At 47.0% G+C, this 11,835-nt stretch overlaps 1 protein-coding gene across 1 annotated transcript; it reads right to left on the bottom strand.

Moving 5' to 3' along the window:
* Positions 1–1,474: 1,474 nt before the first annotated feature.
* Positions 1,475–11,554, bottom strand: LOC120038510 (mitotic checkpoint protein BUB3). The gene is made up of 7 exons (XM_038984235.1): positions 11,383–11,554; positions 10,463–10,657; positions 10,171–10,240; positions 9,923–10,074; positions 9,525–9,683; positions 2,653–2,830; positions 1,475–2,304 (listed from the first exon to the last, which is right to left on the bottom strand). The coding sequence occupies exons 2-7, from the start codon at positions 10,655–10,657 to the stop codon at positions 2,084–2,086; spliced, it is 975 nt and encodes a 324-aa protein (XP_038840163.1). The 5' UTR covers positions 11,383–11,554; the 3' UTR covers positions 1,475–2,083.
* Between the last annotated feature and the right edge of the window lie 281 nt (positions 11,555–11,835).

The following is an 11,835-nucleotide window of genomic DNA, read 5'->3' as shown; positions in this document are numbered from 1 at the left end:
GACACAACAACCTAATTTCCCCAGTTTATTAGAGGGGTGGGGGCTAGATACAACAACCTAATTTCACCAGTTTATTAGAGGGGTGGGGGCTAGACACAACAACCTAATTTCACCAGTTTATTAGAGGGGTGGGGGGCTAGACACAACAACCTAATTTCACCAGTTTATTAGAGGGGTGGGGGCTAGACAACCTAATTTCACCAGTTTATTAGAGGGGTGGGGGCTAGACAACCTAATTTCACCAGTTTATTAGAGGGGTGGGGGCTAGACACAACAACCTAATTTCACCAGTTTATTAGAGGGGTGGGGGGCTAGACAACCTAATTTCACCAGTTTATTAGAGGGGTGGGGGCTAGACAACCTAATTTCACCAGTTTATTAGAGGGGTGGGGGCTAGACAACCTAATTTCACCAGTTTATTAGAGGGGTGGGGGCTAGACAACCTAATTTCACCAGTTTATTAGAGGGGTGGGGGCTAGACACAACAACCTAATTTCACCAGTTTATTAGAGGGGTGGGGGCTAGACAACCTAATTTCACCAGTTTATTAGAGGGGTGGGGGCTAGACAACCTAATTTCACCAGTTTATTAGAGGGGTGGGGGCTAGACAACCTAATTTCACCAGTTTATTAGAGGGGTGGGGGCTAGACAACCTAATTTCACCAGTTTATTAGAGGGTGGGGGCTAGACAACAACCTAATTTCACCAGTTTATTAGAGGGGTGGGGGCTAGACAACCTAATTTCACCAGTTTATTAGAGGGGTGGGGGCTAGACAACCTAATTTCACCAGTTTATTAGAGGGGGGGGGGGGGGGGGCTAGACAACCTAATTTCACCAGTTTATTAGAGGGGGTGGGGGCTAGACACAACAACCTAATTTCACCAGTTTATTAGAGGGGTGGGGGCTAGATACAACAACCTAATTTCACCAGTTTATTAGAGGGGGGGGGCTAGACAACCTAATTTCACCAGTTTATTAGAGGGTGGGGGCTAGACACAACAACCTAATTTCACCAGTTTATTAGAGGGGGGGGGGGGGGGGCTAGACACAACAACCTAATTTCACCAGTTTATTAGAGGGGTGGGGGCTAGACAACCTAATTTCACCAGTTTATTAGAGGGGTGGGGGCTAGACACAACAACCTAATTTCCCCAGTTTATTAGAGGGGGGGGGGCTAGACACAACAACCTAATTTCACCAGTTTATTAGAGGGGGGGGGGGGGGGCTAGACAACCTAATTTCACCAGTTTATTAGAGGGGGGGGGGCTAGACAACCTAATTTCACCAGTTTATTAGAGGGGGGGGGCTAGACAACCTAATTTCACCAGTTTATTAGAGGGGGGGGGCTAGACACAACAACCTAATTTCACCAGTTTATTAGAGGGGGGGGGGCTAGACAACCTAATTTCACCAGTTTATTAGAGAGGTGGGGGCTAGACACAACTATAGACAAACGAGTGTAGTCCTTTTACATGTGTTAATAAAGCACACATTTAATTTTTAAAGTACAAATAAATGGTCAAAGTAAAACATTTTAAAAAACAACTTTAAATCCAACAAATATAGGCAGATGAATAAAGGTCAGCGAAGGTTGTATTGTATAGATGGAGCCATTCAGCTGCCTTCAGGACTGTCCTGGAACCACACACCCAGATACATAAACAGATCAGGAGGCTATATGGGATATTGGAAAAGGTGGAGAAAGCTAGAGAACAGATCAGGAGGCCGCCATTTTGTCAAGTCCTCATCGGTCTGTCAACTATGGGATATTGGAAAAAGGTGGAGAGAGACTTAGAGAGTTAGATGGCCAGATAAATACCAGCTGCCTGCTTCTTGTCAATGCTGCCATTCATATGTACCAAAAAAGTGTGAGTGGCAGTGGGGCGGTCCAGACAAGACCACCGGGATGTGGACTGGATGTTCTGCTTCACGCTATAGGGCCAAACCGAGCCGTACTGGGCCTGGATCCCCCACGCGGTAGATCCTGTATCATGGTTGTTGTAGCGAACAGTGCTGAAAGGAGACAATGTGAAAACTACCCGAGGCAGTACGGTTGAGAATCAGATCAGGAGACTGACTGATTCATTTGGGCTTAGTTTCTGCGTCTGTGACCTGGCGGATAAAGATGGTGTCCTCCGGGTGGCTGATGTCTCCCTGCTCTTGCATGTAGGAGGAGGCGATGGCCAGCGTGGAGCCGTCGTTACTGAAGGCCAGGGAGGCGATCGACGTCGGGTAACGGTGGAACTGACAGAGACGCTTCTTGTTGAACGGGTCCCAGATGTTCACAAAGCCGTCTGAGCCACCTGGTAGAAGGACGGAGAGAGGGGGGGTTTTCAAGGTCAACGGAGGAACGAATGGACATTTTATCTACAGAGTAGTTATGAATTACCAAGATTATAATCTGGAGGCTAATCATTCATCAAGCGTTCCCTTGGCGATATTAATCCAAGATATTAATCCAAGAGGTCACATGATAATAGACCATAAAACAGCAGGAAATAAAAATCAAGCTTCATGGATACTTGTTTTAATATTCTGGTTCAATAATTGTTCTTATTTTTATTTATTTATTTAAATATGTAGTTGAACATTTTAAAAGCAGTCAAATGACGGCTGAGTTGTTATATTAGTGACCATAGAAAGTCTCCCACCTGTGGCGAAGGTGTTGTGAACACTGTGGAAGGAGATGGCGTTGACGGGATAGACCTGTTCAATCCCGTTCTCCTTCAGCCGGTGGCATTTGAAGGCGTACTTCTTCTTCTGCACCTCTTGGCTGGGGTCCAGGTACTCCACAGCAACACGTCCTTCTATGGAGCTCAGGACATAGCCCTTCAAACAGACAATAACATCTGGTCTCACCAGACAATAACATCTGGTCTCACCAGACAATAACATCTGGTCTCAGCAGACAATAACACCTGGTCTCAGCAGACAGTAACACCTGGTCTCAGCAGACACACAGAAACACCTGGTCTCAGCAGACACACAGAAACACCTGGTCTCACCAGACAATAACATCTGGTCTCACCAGACAATAACATCTGGTCTCACCAGACAATAACACCTGGTCTCAGCAGACAATAACACCTGGTCTCAGCAGACAATAACACCTGGTCTCAGCAGACAGACAGACAGTATCATCTGGTCTCACCAGACAGACAGACAGTATCATCTGGTCTCACCAGACAGACAGACAGTATCATCTGGTCTCACCAGACAGACAGACAGTATCATCTGGTCTCACCAGACAGACAGACAGTATCATCTGGTCTCACCAGACAGACAGACAGTATCATCTGGTCTCACCAGACAGACAGACAGTATCATCTGGTCTCAGCAGACAGACAGACAGTATCATCTGGTCTCACCAGACAGACAGACAGTATCATCTGGTCTCACCAGACAGACAGACAGTATCATCTGGTCTCACCAGACAGACAGACAATAACATCTGGTCTCACCAGACAGACAGACAGTATCATCTGGTCTCACCAGACAGACAGACAGTAACATCTGGTCTCACCAGACAGACAGACAGTAACATCTGGTCTCACCAGACAGACAGACAGTATCATCTGGTCTCACCAGACAGACAGACAGTATCATCTGGTCTCACCAGACAGACAGACAGTATCATCTGGTCTCACCAGACAGACAGACAGTATCATCTGGTCTCACCAGACAGACAGACAGTATCATCTGGTCTCAGCAGACAGACAGACAGTATCATCTGGTCTCAGCAGACAGACAGACAGTATCATCTGGTCTCACCAGACAGACAGACAGTATCATCTGGTCTCACCAGACAGACAGACAGTATCATCTGGTCTCAGCAGACAGACAGACAGTATCATCTGGTCTCACCAGACAGACAGACAATAACATCTGGTCTCAGCAGACAGACAGACAGTATCATCTGGTCTCACCAGACAGACAGACAGTATCATCTGGTCTCACCAGACAGACAGACAGTATCATCTGGTCTCACCAGACAGACAGACAGTATCATCTGGTCTCACCAGACAGACAGACAGTATCATCTGGTCTCACCAGACAGACAGACAGTATCATCTGGTCTCACCAGACAGACAGACAGTATCATCTGGTCTCAGCAGACAGACAGACAGTATCATCTGGTCTCACCAGACAGACAGACAGTATCACCTGGTCTCAGCAGACAGACAATACCACCTGGTCTCAGCAGACAGACAATACCACCTGGTCTCAGCAGACAGACAATAACACCTGGTCTCACCAGACAGACAATAACACCTGGTCTCACCAGACAGACAGACAATAACATCTGGTCTCAGCAGACAATAACACCTGGTCTCAGCAGACAGACAGACAGTATCATCTGGTCTCACCAGACAGACAGACAGTATCATCTGGTCTCACCAGACAGACAGACAGTATCATCTGGTCTCACCAGACAGACAGACAGTATCATCTGGTCTCACCAGACAGACAGACAGTATCATCTGGTCTCACCAGACAGACAGACAGTATCATCTGGTCTCACCAGACAGACAGACAGTATCATCTGGTCTCACCAGACAGACAGTATCATCTGGTCTCACCAGACAGACAGACAGTAACATCTGGTCTCACCAGACAGACAGACAGTATCATCTGGTCTCACCAGACAGACAGTATCATCTGGTCTCACCAGACAGACAGTATCATCTGGTCTCACCAGACAGACAGTATCATCTGGTCTCACCAGACAGACAGTATCATCTGGTCTCACCAGACAGACAGACAGTATCATCTGGTCTCACCAGACAGACAGACAGTATCATCTGGTCTCACCAGACAGACAGACAGTATCATCTGGTCTCACCAGACAGACAGTATCATCTGGTCTCACCAGACAGACAGACAGTAACATCTGGTCTCACCAGACAGACAGACAGTAACATCTGGTCTCACCAGACAGACAGACAGTATCATCTGGTCTCACCAGACAGACAGACAGTATCATCTGGTCTCACCAGACAGACAGACAGTATCATCTGGTCTCACCAGACAGACAGACAATATCATCTGGTCTCAGCAGACAATAACACCTGGTCTCACCAGACAGACAGACAGTATCATCTGGTCTCACCAGACAGACAATAACATCTGGTCTCACCAGACAGACAGACAATAACATCTGGTCTCACCAGACAGACAGACAGACAGTATCATCTGGTCTCACCAGACAGACAGTATCATCTGGTCTCACCAGACAGACAGTATCATCTGGTCTCACCAGACAGACAGTATCATCTGGTCTCACCAGACAGACAGACAGTATCATCTGGTCTCACCAGACAGACAGTATCATCTGGTCTCACCAGACAGACAGTATCATCTGGTCTCACCAGACAGACAGACAGTATCATCTGGTCTCACCAGACAGACAGACAGTAACATCTGGTCTCACCAGACAGACAGACAGTATCATCTGGTCTCACCAGACAGACAGACAGTATCATCTGGTCTCAGCAGACAGACAGACAATAACATCTGGTCTCACCAGACAGACAGACAGTATCATCTGGTCTCACCAGACAGACAGACAATAACATCTGGTCTCAGCAGACAGACAGACAATAACATCTGGTCTCACCAGACAGACAGACAATATCATCTGGTCTCAGCAGACAATATCATCTGGTCTCAGCAGACAATAACACCTGGTCTCACCAGACAGACAGACAGTATCATCTGGTCTCACCAGACAGACAGACAACGATGTGTGGTCCTGTCTGGCTCAATGCCAAGGGTTCAAGTCCAGCAAGGGGATCACATAGGCCTACTAAAACACGCATGATGTCACCGTACGTTGCTGTGTATAAAATCTAAGTGACGTTTAGTATAATGATATGACATCACCTTCTTCCCAGCCCACAGACGTGTTAAACCAGGGGACCCCCAACAGTTCCATGTATTTAACTATTCCACAGCTAACTCACCTGATTCAACTGGTCAACTAAGCATCAAGCCCTTCACTAGGTCAATCAGGCGAGATAGTGCAGAGCTACTACAAAATAGTGAAAGGTCTGGGGGTCCCAAGGAGAGGTTAGACAAGCACTGAGCTAGACTAGAGGTTTACCTGTTTGTTAGGGAAGGTCCTGATGCCTCGTGTCTGGTACTGAGGTAGACTAGAGGTTTACCTGTTTGTTAGGGAAGGTCCTGATGCCTCGTGTCTGGTACTGAGCTAGACTAGAGGTTTACCTGTTTGTTAGGGAAGGCCCTGATGCCTCGTGTCTGGTACTGAGGTAGACTAGAGGTTTACCTGTTTGTTAGGGAAGGTCCTGATGCCTCGTGTCTGGTACTGAGCTAGACTAGAGGTTTACCTGTTTGTTAGGGAAGGCCCTGATGGCTCGTGTCTGGTACTGAGCTAGACTAGAGGTTTACCTGTTTGTTAGGGAAGGTCCTGATGCCTCGTGTCTGGTACTGAGCTAGACTAGAGGTTTACCTGTTTGTTAGGGAAGGCCCTGATGCCTCGTGTCTGGTACTGAGCTAGACTAGAGGTTTACCTGTTTGTTAGGGAAGGCCCTGATGCCTCGTGTCTGGTACTGAGGTAGACTAGAGGTTTACCTGTTTGTTAGGGAAGGTCCTGATGCCTCGTGTCTGGTACTGAGCTAGACTAGAGGTTTACCTGTTTGTTAGGGAAGGTCCTGATGCCTCGTGTCTGGTACTGAGCTAGACTAGAGGTTTACCTGTTTGTTAGGGAAGGTCCTGATGGCTCGTGTCTGGAACTGAGCTAGACTAGAGGTTTACCTGTTTGTTAGGGAAGGTCCTGATGCCTCGTGTCTGGTACTGAGCTAGACTAGAGGTTTACCTGTTTGTTAGAGAAGGTCCTGATGCCTCGTGTCTGGTACTGAGGTAGACTAGAGGTTTACCTGTTTGTTAGGGAAGGCCCTGATGCCTCGTGTCTGGTACTGAGCTAGACTAGAGGTTTACCTGTTTGTTAGGGAAGGCCCTGATGCCTCGTGTCTGGTACTGAGGTAGACTAGAGGTTTACCTGTTTGTTAGGGAAGGTCCTGATGCCTCGTGTCTGGTACTGAGCTAGACTAGAGGTTTACCTGTTTGTTAGGGAAGGCCCTGATGGCTCGTGTCTGGTACTGAGCTAGACTAGAGGTTTACCTGTTTGTTAGGGAAGGTCCTGATGCCTCGTGTCTGGTACTGAGCTAGACTAGAGGTTTACCTGTTTGTTAGGGAAGGCCCTGATGCCTCGTGTCTGGTACTGAGGTAGACTAGAGGTTTACCTGTTTGTTAGGGAAGGTCCTGATGCCTCGTGTCTGGTACTGAGCTAGACTAGAGGTTTACCTGTTTGTTAGGGAAGGCCCTGATGCCTCGTGTCTGGTACTGAGCTAGACTAGAGGTTTACCTGTTTGTTAGGGAAGGCCCTGATGCCTCGTGTCTGGTACTGAGGTAGACTAGAGGTTTACCTGTTTGTTAGGGAAGGTCCTGATGCCTCGTGTCTGGTACTGAGCTAGACTAGAGGTTTACCTGTTTGTTAGGGAAGGCCCTGATGCCTCATGTCTGGTACTGAGCTAGACTAGAGGTTTACCTGTTTGTTAGGGAAGGTCCTGATGCCTCGTGTCTGGTACTGAGCTAGACTAGAGGTTTACCTGTTTGTTAGGGAAGGTCCTGATGGCTCGTGTCTGGAACTGAGCTAGACTAGAGGTTTACCTGTTTGTTAGGGAAGGTCCTGATGCCTCGTGTCTGGTACTGAGCTAGACTAGAGGTTTACCTGTTTGTTAGAGAAGGTCCTGATGCCTCGTGTCTGGTACTGAGGTAGACTAGAGGTTTACCTGTTTGTTAGGGAAGGCCCTGATGCCTCGTGTCTGGTACTGAGCTAGACTAGAGGTTTACCTGTTTGTTAGGGAAGGTCCTGATGCCTCGTGTCTGGTACTGAACTAGACTAGAGGTTTACCTGTTTGTTAGGGGAGGCCCTGATGCCTCGTGTCTGGTACTGAGCTAGACTAGAGGTTTACCTGTTTGTTAGGGAAGGCCCTGATGCCTCGTGTCTGGTACTGAGCTAGACTAGAGGTTTACCTGTTTGTTAGGGAAGGCCCTGATGCCTCGTGTCTGGTACTGAACTAGACTAGAGGTTTACCTGTTTGTTAGGGAAGGTCCTGATGCCTCGTGTCTGGTACTGAACTAGACTAGAGGTTTACCTGTTTGTTAGGGGAAGGTCCTGATGCCTCGTGTCTGGTACTGAGCTAGACTAGAGGTTAACCTGTTTGTTAGGGGAAGGCCCTGATGGCTCGTGTCTGGTACTGAGCTAGACTAGAGGTTTACCTGTTTGTTAGGGAAGGCCCTGATGCCTCGTGTCTGGTACTGAGCTAGACTAGAGGTTTACCTGTTTGTTAGAGAAGGCCCTGATGCCTCGTGTCTGGTACTGAACTAGACTAGAGGTTTACCTGTTTGTTAGAGAAGGCCCTGATGCCTCGTGTCTGGTACTGAGCTAGACTAGAGGTTTACCTGTTTGTTAGGGAAGGCCCTGATGCCTCGTGTCTGGTACTGAGCTAGACTAGAGGTTTACCTGTTTGTTAGGGAAGGCCCTGATGCCTCGTGTCTGGTACTGAACTAGACTAGAGGTTTACCTGTTTGTTAGGGAAGGCCCTGATGCCTCGTGTCTGGTACTGAGCTAGACTAGAGGTTTACCTGTTTGTTAGGGAAGGTCCTGATGCCTCGTGTCTGGTACTGAGCTAGACTAGAGGTTTACCTGTTTGTTAGGGAAGGCCCTGATGCCTCGTGTCTGGTACTGAGGTAGACTAGAGGTTTACCTGTTTGTTAGGGAAGGCCCTGATGGCTCGTGTCTGGTACTGAGGTAGACTAGAGGTTTACCTGTTTGTTAGGGAAGGCCCTGATGGCTCGTGTCTGGTACTGAACTAGACTAGAGGTTTACCTGTTTGTTAGGGAAGGCCCTGATGGCTCGTGTCTGGTACTGAGCTAGACTAGAGGTTTACCTGTTTGTTAGGGAAGGCCCTGATGCCTCATGTCTGGTACTGAGCTAGACTAGAGGTTTACCTGTTTGTTAGGGGAAGGCCCTGATGCCTCGTGTCTGGTACTGAACTAGACTAGAGGTTTACCTGTTTGTTAGGGAAGGCCCTGATGGCTCGTGTCTGGTACTGAGCTAGACTAGAGGTTTACCTGTTTGTTAGGGAAGGCCCTGATGGCTCGTGTCTGGTACTGAGGTAGACTAGAGGTTTACCTGTTTGTTAGAGAAGGCCCTGATGCCTCGTGTCTGGTACTGAACTAGACTAGAGGTTTACCTGTTTGTTAGGGAAGGTCCTGATGGCTCGTGTCTGGTACTGAACTAGACTAGAGGTTTACCTGTTTGTTAGGGGAAGGCCCTGATGCCTCGTGTCTGGTACTGAGGTAGACTAGAGGTTTACCTGTTTGTTAGGGAAGGTCCTGATGCCTCGTGTCTGGTACTGAACTAGACTAGAGGTTTACCTGTTTGTTAGGGAAGGCCCTGATGCCTCGTGTCTGGTACTGAGCTAGACTAGAGGTTTACCTGTTTGTTAGGGAAGGCCCTGATGGCTCGTGTCTGGTATTTCAGACTGGACTCTCTCCTCTGCTGGACATAACCCATATTCCTCAGGTCCCAGACCAACACCCTTCTCCCTGCTGTCCCCACTATCAGACGTTCTCCAGCCACAGAGAGGGTGTACACCTTCGTTAAAGAGACAAAGACACGAGAACAGTCTTAAAATGTGTGTATAACAATCAATTTCTCTCAATGTCCATATGCCAGTAAGTATGTCCATTCTCACCAAAAAAAAAACAGACTATACATTTATGAACTTGAAATCAGAATTGAAAAATGAGGTCAATGTGTGCTTTGGTCTTTATGAATGTAGACATATAAACGCTTGCCTAGGAATGTTTCATACAGAGTTTTGATAGCTCTACCTTTTCAGGCTGTGTGAAGGTGCCAGCGTTGCAGGGGGTCCTGGGGTCCCACAGCCTGACTGACCTGTCCCAGCTACCCGTTACCATGACGTTGACCTCGGGACAGTATTCCACACAGCGAATGGGGGCATCGTGTGTCCCAACTATTGTATCTACACAACGGGAGAAAATATGGACCGTTAAAAACACTGTTTATCTAACAGGAAGAGGAAGCACACAATTCAGCGGTGACATATTGACAGGCACACCTTGATCTGTATTCAAGTCGTGGGTTTTCAACTGCGTGTCCAATCCTCCGCTCCAGGCATGTGTAGGGTCCTACAAGAGAAGAGATATCTGACTCAAAACATATTCCTTGACCAGGGGAGGGGCCACACCATTTTACATTGTTTGTAGAAATGTACTTTAACAATATTGTCATGTTTCTTCTTCTTAGTGTGTGTCTGCGTGTGTGTGTGGCAAAGTAGACAACTCTGCATTTAAAATTGAGTAACTGATTACTATGGAATGCTTATGACAACAAACAAAAAACTTGTTTACATAGAAAGCACAATCCAGCACAGGTGCCAGGTGTGAATATTTGATCCTCATGGAGTTGCCTCCCACATCGTAGAGCCTGACAGTACAGTCCCAAGAGGACACTAGAAGGAACTGGCCTGTACTGGGGCTGAACTTAACAGCAGAGATACTGTCCTCTGGTCCCTGGTTCAGTTTGTACTCGTTCGAGCCAGTCATCTGCAGGGAGAGAACAGATACCACAGCTATTAGGTCATACTGGGATTCTGTAGGAGCTTTCCTGCAGAGTAGTTCACCCCTGAAGTAGATGGAGAAAGCCCGGATGTAACGTTCTCTTGAAAACCATAACATGATCAGGTATGAAGCTTAGCTTGCTAGCTGACATACTTGTTAGCTAAGCTGCCATACTTGTGTTGGCGAAATAAACAAAACAAACCAACATGTAACGCAACATGACCTGTAAAGTTTTATACACGAGAACGTTACTGTCCTGGAAATTCAATTACATGAATTGGGTGTGCTGAAAATCTAGCAAGTTAGCAAGCTAGTTGGGTGGGTAGGTAGGCTAGCTAATGTGATTAACTAGCTAGCATACGTAACTGGCTAGCTAGTTGATCCGCAGTAGCTAGCCAACTTGGTCTCAACTACATGCACATTGGCTAACGTTAGCTAATCAGCGGTTTTCTATCGGGTAACATTGGCTAACGTTAGCTAATCAGCGGTTTTCTATCGGGTAACATTGTCTAACGTTAGCTAATCAGCGGTTTTCTATCGGGTAACATTGGCTAACGTTAGCTACTAATATTAGCTAACTAACAAGCGTGGATGGTGAAAGCAGGCCAAATCTCGCTGGCTGGCTAGCCGTTTGCAAGCTAATTCGCCATCTATAGATTGATAATGCGTTAGCTAGATTTTGTCAATCAATTAGGTTTGTTTTAACTCACCGTTCTTGGTTTGAGCTGAAGTACCTCCTTGGGTATAAAATTGGAAAAAATAACTCGTCGTTTATCTTATAGACTAATATGTTCGCTTCCTCGTCCCTCTCCACTGTACACACTCCGCAGCAGCGTTGCTACACGAGTGGATTGATTGGTCAGAACGAATAACCAACTTTCCCGCCTTGTTCGTGATTCTTTGAAAGTTCTCTTCCGTTGTCGAGTACATGGGTCATGTGATATGGGACATACTTCAAATGACAGATTCTAAAACCCGTTTGACAACTCTGTTGTCGAGTACATGGGTCATGTGATATGGGACATACTTCAACGACAGTATCTAAAACCCGTTTGACAACTCTGTTGTCGAGTACATGGGTCATGTGATATGGGACATACTTCAAATGACAGTATATAAAACCTTTTAAAAGTATTGTTAAATAAATGTTAACTATTTGGTTG

This window comes from Salvelinus namaycush, unplaced genomic scaffold (assembly GCF_016432855.1).
Source record: "Salvelinus namaycush isolate Seneca unplaced genomic scaffold, SaNama_1.0 Scaffold223, whole genome shotgun sequence".
In the NCBI taxonomy this organism is placed as follows: Eukaryota; Metazoa; Chordata; class Actinopteri; order Salmoniformes; family Salmonidae; genus Salvelinus; species Salvelinus namaycush.
This window is presented reverse-complemented; position numbering and strand designations above follow the sequence as displayed.

Bases quoted from the DNA above. Each gene is read 5' to 3' on its own strand.
- LOC120038510 (XM_038984235.1), bottom strand. From the start codon at position 10,657: ATGACTGGCTCGAACGAGTACAAACTGAACCAGGGACCAGAGGACAGT. The intron at 9,684-9,922 runs GTAGAGCTATCA...TCTTTAACGAAG, and splicing joins CCTTCACACAGCCTGAAAAG to GTGTACACCCTCTCTGTGGC. The intron at 2,831-9,524 runs GTAAACCTCTAG...GTCTGTTTGAAG, and splicing joins GGGCCTTCCCTAACAAACAG to GGCTATGTCCTGAGCTCCAT.